This window comes from Physcomitrium patens, chromosome 1 (assembly GCF_059467195.1).
Source record: "Physcomitrium patens ecotype Gransden chromosome 1, ASM5946719v1, whole genome shotgun sequence".
NCBI lineage: Eukaryota > Viridiplantae > Streptophyta > Bryopsida > Funariales > Funariaceae > Physcomitrium > Physcomitrium patens.
The window spans coordinates 17,007,903-17,021,612 of NC_143410.1; the positions used below are offsets into that span (position 1 = coordinate 17,007,903).

The 13,710-nt window shown below is 32.5% G+C and overlaps 1 protein-coding gene across 1 annotated transcript; it reads left to right on the top strand.

Moving 5' to 3' along the window:
* The first annotated feature begins 9,215 nt into the window (after positions 1-9,215).
* LOC112288753 (15-cis-zeta-carotene isomerase, chloroplastic) lies at positions 9,216-12,187 on the top strand. The gene is made up of 5 exons (XM_024533319.3): positions 9,216-9,317; positions 10,168-10,566; positions 10,728-10,874; positions 11,138-11,347; positions 11,530-12,187. Exons 1-5 carry the CDS (start codon positions 9,228-9,230, stop codon positions 11,863-11,865), a joined length of 1,182 nt encoding a protein of 393 aa, XP_024389087.1. The 5' UTR covers positions 9,216-9,227; the 3' UTR covers positions 11,866-12,187.
* Positions 12,188-13,710: the final 1,523 nt, after the last annotated feature.

The window sequence follows — 13,710 nt, forward strand, 5'->3', positions numbered from 1 at the left end:
TCAAATTCAATAATAGTCCTCTTAATTAATTATTTCAAAATAATAATTTAATCACATTTTGTAATTAACTTAAATCTGATAATGTGGTTCTTATCACATTATATAACAAATTATACATTAAATATTTATGTGCATTATTTTCACATAGTAGCTGAACTACAATATGATAGCGTCATAGAAATCCCACTATCTTTGATTCTCTTTAATCTTTTCTTTATATAATCTTGTAAACAAAATTATAATGCATGTGTATAGCCTACAATGTGTGAATCTACCATTATTTTATTCTTTGCCTACTATAATTCATCAAATTTTATAACTTCTTGAAGGGTTTTTTTTTTTTTTTTTTTTTTTTTGTAGCAAGATGTCTGAGACGACCATCCATCTTCCACCACTTCATTTCTTAGTCCATCTTTCTTAAAGCATCTTATCTAAATAAAAGATGCATAGACCTTGTGAACCTCATATATTCAAGGTTTTTAAGCAATTGAAGGTTGGTCACTATTATCAAAATTAAAACCAAGTTAAACAAAGATACTTCATTTTTAATTCTTTACTTTTCTTCTAGAGATTTAGAATACAGTTTGAAATGGGGTTTTCCAAAAAGTTGAATAATTTTACTCATTTTTTTCTTTGGAATTTGATTTGGTGGTGGTTTTTTATCCCTTGATAGAGAGACAAAAGCTACTTTTCTTCCCAATTGAAAATCAATTATAGTTTTAAATTTTGTAATGTCATTTGTTCTCACTTCACTTTGATACTTAATAAAATGAGTTGTAACTTGCTATCATACTTTAAAAATGAAAGATAAATGTATTAAGCTCTTTTAAAAAGATTGAGCATGTTCTAGCATATTGTGAATTATATAGTAGCATCATGGCAAAATTAAAAGACTATCTATCATGGAAATATACATTTATTCTAATAGTTACTTATATGATTAGGTAGAAGTAAGTAAATATAGATTAATTTCATATTGTCTTCTAGAGAAGCTTCTTAGAAGCCTCATAGATATGGTTTTAACTTTAGATATATTTGTAGGTTAGAAACTTGGCCAATAAGTTAACCACGTATTGATAGCTTGTGGAACAAGTTAACTACATAGCACATACATAAATAACTTGTCTTGGAAGTTAAGACATGTGGCTAGCAAAATCAATACATATTGGAGGTTATATAGAATATCGCCACTTAGTTCATAGTTAGAGAGTATATATGGAGGTGAGAGTGAAGCCTTCTTCATTCTTGTCAAACCTTTTTTAGTCCTTAGTCTTTTTTCAAGACTTTCTAGTCTTCTTGTTTTTGGTAATAGCTAGTCTAGTTTAATATTACATCACCTTTTGAGTGACTTTCTAGTTCTCTTTAGTGATTTAAGAGTGTGTTGAATATTTTCTTTCTTTAAAATTTATGTCGTTGATGGTTTGACAAAAGTACTAACATATTATATTTGTCTTGTTTCAAAAGTGAGTGGATTATCCCAATTATATTGTTGTGTTTTGAAGGTTGCAAATTATTCACCTTTAAACAAAAAATCTTATTTTCTAATACTGATCTTTTCCTTAAAGAGAGTGGATTATCCATGTTTGTGGAAATTTTTATTAGAGATTGCAGATTACCTTCCTTTAATTTATCCTTTTGGATTTATTTGAATTATATATGGAAGAAAAGATTATGAATGCTTCTCTTAATAGAGGTGAGAATAGATTTACAACTATTGCAAATCTTCATGAACTTGTCAATAATCTATGAGTAAAAATCTCATATATTTTTAATGTGAACTATGGAGATACTATGCCTATACATATGGGAGAAGTTTAGAGTTTGAGGCAAGAAGTTGTGCAATTGAAGGAAGCAACTAAATCAACATCATAGCCAAATCTAGGGAGTTTTGCTTCTATAAATATGATGGCGATAAGAATTAGTATGCTTGAGAATTTTGATGGAACAAGATCAAAATTTTAAGGATTTTTGCAACAAGTTAAGCTCTATCTAAGGTTACATTCTTTCCAATATCTCGTTGGATTTACTCAAGTCAGATTCATAGACACACTTCTATTAGGAAATGCTCTCTCTTGATTTGTATCTTTAATGGAAAAAAATTCGCAACTTTGTTATGATTTGAATTCATTTCTAGAAGTCTTTACAACCACATTTAGAAAAAGTGATTAAGAAAGAGTAGCAAAGACCAAGCTCTTATCTTTTTGGCAAGGATCATGATCTGCTATCACATATGCTATTGAATTCCAAAATCGTGCTTGTAATGTGGACTAGAATGACAAAGCCTTTATCAATCAATTTTCATATGGATTGAAGGATAATCTCAAAAACTTGTTACTGACAATGCCAAAGACAAAATCTTTAGAAAATTTTATTGCTTAAGCCATTTCATGTTATAATCAATTATTGAAAAGACGTCAAGAACAAAGATATGGTTGGAGATGAACAAATCAAATAATGTCAGTAATTTCTAAGTTTTTAAAAACTTATTTATCAAAGCAAGAACCAATGAAAATTGATATAGTACATTTTAAAGCCCTCACAGAGCAGAAAAAGAATTGACGACATCAAAAAGGCTTATGGTTATATTGTAGAAAAGTTAAACATAGTCCAAAGAAACAACGTAATTCCAAAATGAAAAGCACGATTGTTAGAGAAGACAATGCATAGAAAAATGAGTTGCTCCAACTACAATAGAAATCGTGCGGTTGGAATCATGTGCAATATTTAACAAAGATTCTATTTTTTCTTTTGATTCTTCATGTTGTTTTAAAATAGAAGTATGTTTTATGGATGAAGTCATAGCCTTATTAGATTTATAGATGAAGTCATAGCCTTGTTTTATAGATGAAGACTTTTTCAAAAAATAAGATATATCTTTAGTTAAGCAAATCAAACATATGCATGTAGAAGTAATAGATGGACGATCATTATCTTTTGGAGATGTTATATATGAAACTATTCATATAGAAGTAGTAATTAGTAGTCACAATAGTTTAGTAATATTTAATGTGATTAAGTCTCTTTCTAATCCAATCATTTTAGGATTATCATGATAAAAAAGATGTAATTCTCAAATAGACTAGATTTTTCACAAGTTTGATTTTTTCCATAGTTTAGCCCAAGGTCTTACTAGGCAAGTAGAAATCCATAAGTCTAATATATCCAAACCCTTATTGGTAGATGTAAAAGCTTTCATTCATGTTGCAATTGAAGGGCCATCTTTTGCTATATATGTTGCATCTATTTTTGATGGTAAAAAGATATTAAGTGATATTTTTAACCAGTATCAAGATTTTTATGATGTTTTTGAAAAAAAGAATGCAAATATTCTTTTGGAGCATCATCCTTATGATTGTACCATTGATCTTCAAGAAAGAAATCAACCACCATTTAGACTAATCTATAGCCTACCACAAAATGATTTGATTGCATTCAAAGAGTATATTGATGAGAACTTAGCTAAAAACTTTATATGCCATTTTTAATCTCCAGCTGAGGCTTCTATCTTATTTGTACAAAAAAAAAAAAAAAAAATCTATGTGGATGTCTATAGATTATCGAGGACTTAATAAAATCACCATCGATAATAAGTATCCTCTATCTTTGAATTTAGGACTTCTTGATCAACTAAAACAAGCAAAGATCTATACAAAAATAGATCTATGAGAAGTATATAACTTAGTCCATATTAAAAAAAGAGATGAATGGCAGACTACTTTTTGAACTAAGTATGGGCATTTTGAATATAATATCATGTCTTTTGGACTCATAAATGCACCACGTGATTTTCAATATCTAATGAATGATGTCTTTTGTGAGTTTCTAAATAATTTTATCATCTATTATTTGGATGATATTTTAATCTATTCTAAGAACTCAAAAGAGCATGAAGTTCATATTCGTCTTTTGTTACAAAAACTAAGACATACAGGATTATACGCAAAGATGGAAAAGTATGTATTCTACACTACTTAAGTTGACTTTTTGAGATACATTATTTCCAATGAAGGCCTTATGATGGATCTAAAGAAAGTTTAAATTGTCATAGATTAGAAGATCTCAACTTTTTTAAAATTGCAGCTCTACTTATACGTTTGACTTGTAAAGATAAACTTAAGTGGAAAAAGGAAGCTAAAGTATTGTTTGTTGTTTTAAAGAAGGAATTTACTTTTACACCAAATTTATACTGCGTTGGCTTTTTTAATGCATTTTTTATGGAAATAGATGTATTAGACTTTATCTTGAGTGTAGTATTGTCACAAATAGAAATAGATGACAAATTCCATCTAATAGCTTTCTATTCCAAGGAATTTTCAATAATTGAGATTAACTATGAGATCTATAATAAAGAACTCCTTGCAATTGAGGATTCATTTTAAGAATGGCATCATTATTTAGAAGGTGCTTCAATTCTAGTGACAATATATACAGATCACAAGAACCTTGAATATTTTATGATGGTACATGTTTTGAATCGTCACCAAGTGTGAGTATAAATTTTACTCCTCAATTCCAATTACAAGATGGCCTCAATTAAGAATTGCTTGTAATTGGTGGTATGAAGGGAAGTAATCAATTAACAAGAACAAAAGATGAAAAACCACAAAACAATTGAAATGAATGACATGAAGCAAGTACACAATTAAAATCTAAGTCACAGTTTGTTCATTGTGTTTTTATCCAATAAAAAGTAAAAATTAAAATTAAAAAGTAATTTTTTAGATAGGTAATTTTATTATCTTTCTAATGATATAAGAAACATATAAATCCGAATTACTATGAGTAAGTTATGAAGTTTTAAAAAATAGGAAGTAAATAATTAAAAAGTGAAGTGAAAATATTTTACCTCAAGGATAACTTGCTTATAGATCAAGTGTTCGAGCCTCACCAAGGCTCACATGTAGTGTATATCAATTGCCTAAAGAGGCCTTGAGGCCTTAGTCTTATCTTCCTACCTACATCCAAGGTGCTACAACCCAAATGGGACTTGTGCACCTCCCTTCTTACAAGGACTATACTAGCTGCTGGTCCTCCTATTTTCTACTAGTAGAATTAATATTTTTGCATTTTTGACTTCACCATGGTGTTCAAAAACATCCAATTAGCCTAGAAATATTGTGTGGCCTTCAAACCTTGCTCCATTTCTTCATAATGGCTCCCCAAGTGGTAAAACTCAATTTTACCAATGTCTTGAAAATTATCCTAAAAATTCATAGAAAATTCTAAATAAATTCTAAATAAATTCTAATTTTTTTTTTAATATTTATATAATTCTAATATACATTTAAAGATATAATTCCATATATTTATGATTTTTTATAAAGAATAAAAATCAATTTGAATCTACTAAAAATTCTAAATAATTTCTAAATAAATTCTAAAAATTCCTATAATGTTTCTATAATGCTAATAGCAATTTAAAGATATAATTTCCTATATTATTAATTTTTTATAGTAATATAATCAATTTAAATCTACTATAAATTCTTCTTTTTATATAAATAACTAAAAAGACATGAGGTTGTTTTTCATGCTTCTTTTAACTACTAACTAACATTTATAGTTTTTGTATAAGTAATACATATAGATATAAGATCAATTTAAATATTGATTTTAGTAACTAATCCTTATTTCTCAATAATAAGTAAAAATACTAAACCAACTAAAATAATTGCCTCCAAGACTTACTAAGACTCCATTTCTTCTCCACTAATACTATTCTTCTTTCTTTAACATCTTCTAACTACATCTTTACCTAATAATTGTAATTTTGGCACTTCTACATGCATTCTTTTGTCCTAAAATAAGTAGTGAATCAATTTGATGAGTCATACTAAGCCCGTTGGAGCATGTCATTATCAAGATTTGATTTCAAGTTCACATATAGACCTAGAAAAAAATAAGGATTATCAAATGTTCTTTTTAGACGTTCTTATCTTGCACCAAAAGACGAAGACGTATCTTTTGATCAATAAAGTACAATCCTCTTGAAGCTAGAGTATTTTCATCTTTGAGCAATGAAATCAATATTGATTATTAATTCAATCTTTGTCAAACAAATTCAATCAAATATGTCCTCTGATTCTCTTGTTTATGATATCAAGAATCTTCCTTCTAAGTCTCATCATGTTTCAAAGTTTGAGTTCAAGAAAAACCTTCTCTATTTCAAAGGACGCCTATATGTTCCAAAAGAAGAAGCATGTTTATGTGTTCTTCAAGCATATCATGACTTTCTAGTAGCAGGACATTTTAGATACAACAAGACTTTAGAGCTTATATCTAAAGATTTTTGGTGGTAAAAGACTTTGTCCAATGATATGACATTTGTTCAAGATCAAAAACTCCTCATCATCAATCCTATCGACTTCTCCAACCATTGCATATATCTGAACAACCATGATCTTCCATTTTTATGGATTTTATTAAAAATCTTCTAAATTCAAGTTCATATGACTTTATATTTGTAATCATAGATTACTTCACCAAAATGGCAGATTTTGTACCATGTACAAAATCTATTTTAGGTGAAGAACCATCTAAGCTTTTCATTGACAATATCTATCACTATCATGGATTATCAAAGGATATTATTTCAAATAGGAGGATTCAATTTGTATCAAGATTATAAAAAATCTTATTTAAGATTTTAAAGGTAGATATAAAGCTTTTTTTGGCTTTTTATCCTCAAATTGATAGGCAAACGGAATGGGTGAATCAAGTTCTGGAGCAATATTTGAGGTATACTATCAACTATCATCAAGATGATTGGACAACTCTTTTTCTATTGGTAAAGTTTGCATACAATAATTTGGTACATTCTTCTACGTAACAAACACCTTTCTTTGCCAATTATGGTTATCATCTATGACTTGATACTTTTGACTTTTTAAAAGTTGATAATCTTGCAGTGAAAGATTTAGCAAATCTTTTGTAAAAGCTACATGCAACAATGAAGATACAGTTAAAAAAAGTTCAAAAACGACAAAAGATCAATGCAGATGCTTATCAGAAGGAATAACCTTAATTCAACATAGGTAACAAGATATAGCTATTTTGTTGCTATATCAAGCAAAGAATCTTATAAATACAACAAAAAAGATTGAGATCTTTTATTGACAACATCCATCAAAATCAAGATGAAGAATTATAAAAATCCATAAAAGATGATTACTGCTCTTTATGGAACTCATCCCTAAAAGAGGGGGTAATATCACAGACATTCACATTTATTCTAATAGTTACTTATATAATTAGGTAGAAGTAGGTAAGTATAAATTAATTTCATAATTTCTTCTAGAGAAGCTTTTTAAAAGCTTTATAGATGCAAATTTGACTTTAGATGTGTTTATAAGTGAGGAACTTGGCCAATAAGTTAACTCCATGTAGTAGCTTGTGGAACAAGTTAACTACATAGTGCATATATAGATAACTTACCTTGCAAGTTAAAACATGTAGCTTACAAAGTCAATACATGTTGGAGGTCCTATAGAATATCACCACGTAGCTCATAGTTAGAGAGTATATGTAGAGGCAATAGTGAAGCCTTTTTCACTCTTGTCAATGTCTTTCTAGCCCTTAGTCTTATTTCAAGACTTTCTAGTCTTCTTATTTTTGGCAATAGCCACTCTAGTTTAATATTACATCATCTTTTCAGTGACTTTCTAATTCTCTTCAATGAAACAAGAGTTTATTGAAGATTTTCTTTCTTTGAGATTCATGTCCTTGATACTACCATACTCATACATCAGTATGTTTTGTTGGCTCTTTGTTATAATCTATTAACAATTTTTTTTTCTAACTTATTATTTTTTGATTCAAAAGAATTTTTATAAATCTAATTGAATGTAGCATGCAAATTAAGACGTGAGATATCTATTATAATATCTACTTCCTCAAGATATAATAATTGTAGCAATGCCACTACAAAAATATAATAAACGATTAGGTGCCCGATGTGGTAGACAATACATGAGACCTTGTTAAATATATTCTATTTGTTATTCCAAGATTTCCTTGATTGTTAACAAAAGAGACAACTTTTCAAAAGCAACATGGCATAAATATTGACCTCAATTCTTAAGATAAAACAACATTAATGGAAGTTCTTTTCTAATACATGCTTGCTCTAGCATTACAACAACATCATTAGGAATTACCATAGAGCTTTTTGTCTACTATAGAATGTTTATGCTAAGGCTATCTTTCAAATTTTTTTCTTCAACTATATTAAATTTCTTAATTGATGTTTGATCCAAGCATATCTATGCTTAGCTTTCTCCACCTTGGCTATATTTGTTTAAGAATCATTTGATGAAAGAATAAAAATTTGAATAGAAATTTGGAAATGAAAATATTTTTTCATTTAATCTATTTTGGATAGCAATTCTACTTGACCTCTAGCAAGCTAATTATGACATTTTGCATTCAAGTTCAATCCATCATAAAATCAAAAATTGAAATGTAACCATCAATCATATAATAAGATTCATGTTCTTTATTGATCCTATTACAAATTGCACTTATAATCCTTGATTATATACCACAATGTAAAATGCAAATTTTAAACCTTCATACATGTCAATATAAACATGTTTGGTACTAGATAATCAAATGTGCCAATAACAGTTGAGAGGATTTGGCATCTAATAGCTTTGTCAAAATTTTGGTACAATTAACATTAACCTAGTTCTATTAAGGTCTTGTGAACTCAAACTTTTGGTTCACTTTTGATGAATTTTTTTGATGAAAACAATGAAGCATGCAACAAATTAGAAAGGGTTTTTGTCTCCTTTTGTTTATCCCATGTAATTTTCTAAAAATAATCTTAAAAAACCCATGAATGTGTTAATTCTAAAAAGAAAAGAAAAGAAAAGAAAAGAAAAAACTAAAAAATAAAACAAAAACAGAGGCTTCTACTCAATATTCATAGTTTCATCCAGTAAAGTCCCGTGCTCATTTCAACCATCCAAAAGCAACTTCCATCCTCAGAAGGATGGATGAGCGGCGCTCCCGAAACATGGGCTAAGGAGGGCGACTCGGTTGCAGGTCACAACGCCAAGTGCCGCGCCAGCGCGGCTTTCGATTTCTTTATCTTTACTATTTGACTCTTCTCTATCTTTATCTTTCCTGGAAAGTGCTGCAAAGGGGATAGTGTTGTTGTTGCTTGCTGGGCTTGTTCTTCGCAGGCAGGGGCCACTCGCACTTCCTTCGAAGCTTACTTGCTTGCCATGGCGGTCTGCACGTTTGCCGCGCCCGTGGGGTTTCAACCCACTGAACTGCGCAGACAGGAGGGCTCAGAATGCGTCGGAACCTCTGCGGTGAGTGATGCGGGTCTCTAGAAGCTTTCAATCCCTTTTTGGTTGGGATTGTTGCGACCTGGCTTTGTGATTCTTGGTGATTTTTTTATCTTGAGAATTGGTATTGTTAAACCTCGAGGGATGATGGGTTCAAAGCGCTCTAGGGACATTCATAGCTCTCGTGTTCTGGGTCATGAGTTATGAATCCGAATTGGTGAGGTTTGCTGCAGGGGATTTTATGAGAGGATGAGATTTTGCTTTTTGAAAAAATCAGTTCTGGAGGGTCAAATTTGTAAGGTTTATGGTTTGTAATCACGAATATGTTGAGGACAGTAACGATTCAGGACCCGTTAGAAGAGCACTCTGGTTTCAAGGAGTCCTGGCAGTTAGTCGACAATGTTCGAAGCATGTCAACCTATACCAATCGTCACCCGCTTATACAATTCCCATTGCCAGACTCTGGACATGCGGAATCCTGCACAAAGTGTTTGCAATTGGTGATTTTAGAAATTTGAACTACTATATTTTTGGAGAAGGGAACAATGATCCTGAGTTCAATAGCAGCGCTTACGCTTGAACCGCTGCCAGCTCAATATACTCTTCTAAGGCCACAGTAGTGCAATTGATTTTGCAGTGCGAGCCCGATTATGAGCGACTCATTTTTAGGCCAAGCAATGTTCAGAAGGAGATATCTGATCTTTTCGTGCAAAAATTGCATTCATTGTCACCACAAGTTGGCGATCAATGTTAGGAGCCTATTCAACTCGCGTCCCTCTAGGCTTCATCCCTCTCGTTGTTGTGTGATGCAACTCTTGACTACAAGTTCAGAGCAGGAACATTTTACTTATTTTTCAGTGTCTTATGCTCGCAGGTCACTAAAGCTTTATCGTTGAAACCCAGCTCTCATTTGAGAAATCGAATTGGGCTACATAGCAATGTACGCCTTCTTAGAAGATGCAGGGCCGAGGCGAAACCCGATGTGGAAACCTCAAGTGCCAATAATTCCGTGCCATCATCTAAGGCACCCATATTTGTTAACTCTGTTTTAGAAAGACCGCCAGATTTCGAAGGGGATATTGAGCAGCCAGTGCTTGTGGGTGAGGATGCAGCTGTTTTTAATGTGAAGTCCCAGAAGGCCACTTCATGGATCTACTTCTTTCTGGTTCTAGGAACTGTCCTGGCAATTCTGTACTATATATGGCTCGATCCGAACACGGGGTACGGAGGTGCCTTTATTGATGCCTTATCCTCTCTCTCTAGCAACCACGAGGTGAGCAAGGCTATGGGTTAAAATTGGGTGCATTAACAGTGGTTTTTCATTGTCTACTTCTTAAGGTTCCTTATCCGTGCACCAGGTTCGCAGTTGGAAAAAATCTCCTGATGTGCGCAATGATTTACAAATTTGATAGCAGTAATTTTGGTTGAATGCAGATTGTCATGCTGGCCATTCTAGCTGTTTTTGCTTTGGTTCATAGTGGTCTCGCCGGTCTGCGTGCGTCAGGAGAGAAGCTTGTGGGTGAAAGAGCATATCGAGTGTTTTTCGCAGGAATTTCATTGCCCTTGGCAGTCTCTGCTGTGGTACGTTTCGGTAGCTCCCACCCTCGCCCGTCACGTTTTGTGCTTTTAACCAAACCCACTTCACTAGTTCAATGCACTTAAATGTCTAGACTGTGATTCTGTGCACGCACGTCGTACTATATGTTGAAAATCATGCTGAATATCACCTTTTTCTAAGTATCTAACTTGTGATGTTTCAATAATTGATACATGATGTTTAATCAAGGTTTTGAATCAAAGTTACCACGAAACCTTCTTACCACTTTGTACAATCATATTCTCAGGTATACTTTATCAACCATCGTTACGATGGTGTTCAACTGTGGCAAGTTCGCACAATTCCTGGTGTTCACGAGGCAGTGTGGGCACTCTCCTTCATTTCATTCTTTTTCCTGTACCCTTCCACTTTCAACCTACTGGAAGTAGCAGCAGTAGACAAACCAAAAGTGCATATGTGGGAAACTGGCATCATGCGTATTACTAGACATCCACAAGTAAGTTGGCCTATCCTAAATCCTCCTGTGTTACTCGCACTTTTTATGAGCCACTGCCTCCACAATCGCAAGCCTCTACTCCTCAAGCTTCCTCCCTGCACCTTGAAATGCACATCGGCTGCGATAAAAACAACAGCGTATCTCTCGTTTTGGGTGTTGATGTGCTCAATGATGTATGGCAGATGGTGGGGCAGTTTATCTGGTGCCTCGCGCACACCCTTTGGATAGGGAGCTCCTTCACGTTGACGACATCTTTTGGGTTACTAGCACACCACTTATTCGGGGTCTGGCATGGAGATAGACGCTTGTCAGCAAAATATGGTGAAGCCTTCGAGCGAGTGAAGGAGCGGACAAGCATCATCCCCTTCGCGGCTATCTTAGACGGTCGTCAGAAGTTGCCCGAGGATTATTACAAGGAGTTTCTTAGGGTGCCATATTACGTAATAGTGGGATTTACACTAGGTGCATACTTCTCCCACCCTTTGATGCAGTTAGGTAGCCACATCCTTCACTGGTAGTTTGGGGTGCTCAGCTGCACTTGTACACGTATCATGCTCTTGTACATGCTCTGCAAGATTTTTCCAATTCAACTGGAAAGCAATCGGCATAGACTGGATTGATGGCCATTCTTACACCAAGCGAGGAGTAGGCTCTCTGGATGGGCGGCTACCCTTGAGCGTAAACTTAAGGTGGAACTTCTTCATGCTCAAGGTTGAAAATTGTGATACATAGACGCGTTGCAGTTTTCTTCATGAAATAGTAACCATCATGCAGGGGCTGCAGCAACTAATAGTCTTCATGAGTTTTATCGCAGCATACTCAAATCTATCATGTTTGGAATTCTGCATCCAACGACGCATGAGATGATCGATTTTCGGTAGTTCGTCAACTGAAGTCCCAAATAATCACATTTTCTAACTGATATCACCTGGACCTTGTTGAATGAAATCACATATATAAAATCACATATTATACCAGTCTGATTGTTTGAAATCAAACTTCAATTTTGGAATGCTCACATTCACTTTGTGTAGATCTCAAATACATTTGTAACTTTTCTCTCTTCAGAAATTTTGTATTAATGTGTGTGTGTATATATGTGTATATATATATATATATATATATTGACACACACACAAAATACAACTATCAAGGCTAGGCATTACATTTAGACCACCTAGTAAATTTTCATTTCACCACATGTAACACACAAATTCTTGAACTCTAAAAGCATCCACATTTCATGGCCCCCACATCAATGTGGGACTGCTACCTTTTCATTTGCAAGATTGCTGGTTTGCATGATCCATGGGTCATGTCAAGAACACTGCTACAAATTTGCAAACAAGTGGAGTTTTTTTTAATATAATAGCTGAGAGTGCTGTGGAATAAATAGATCTAAAAAAAAAAAACCATAGATAGATAAACACATATGTACATATAGAAGGAAGGGAAGAAGGAGAGGGTAGAGGCTTGTGTAAACAAATTGAAAATAACTGAAACAGGTTACTATCATAATAATAATTTCATATTAGATATTTTAGTGGATAATTGTTGAAGTTCTTGGAGTCAAATGTTGACATTTGTTTTAGGATGAATAAATGTTGTGAAAGATGATATAGAGTTTTACTTTACTTTATTTTATCTTTTAAATTAACATGGGTTACATAATATTCATGAGAATTTTATGGTGATTTTATTTTTATTTTTCCTTATAGAAGCCATAAAATATATAAGAAACTGGAAATTCGATATTTGTGTGTTAAAATTGTACAAAAACAATAATAGTAAATCATGGCATAGTTATACAATGAGAAAATGAAAAATCCTATTAATTAACACATTTCTTATATTCTGTAAGTTTTTAAATAAATTGAGATGTTACTTAGGTTGTAGAAAATATGGTTACCAAAAAAAAATGTGAAACATTTTTATTAGTAAAATCCAAATTATCTTCAACACATTAGTAAATTTGAATTAAAGAAAGAAAAAAACAACAATTATTTTCTTGCTGAGCAAGATGCTCCCACAAAACATTTTTGGATTCCTGACAATCCACCCTACAATATGATGATCACAATGGAGTCAAAGAAAGAAACATGCCTACACACACTAGAAGTCAAGCAAAACTAAAGTCAACAATGAATATAAAAAAATAAAAATGATTAATCTCAACAAAAACTCATCTCTATTACAACTCCAAGAATGCATCAACATCAAGGATTAGCTTCAGAACAAAAGTAATATATATACTTCTTCAACCACTCAATTGTGTCCACTATCATTTCTAATGCTCAGAAAACCAAAACAACACATTAAAAGTACAAACTTCAAAACCCAACATGAAGTCTCCATGTAGAAGT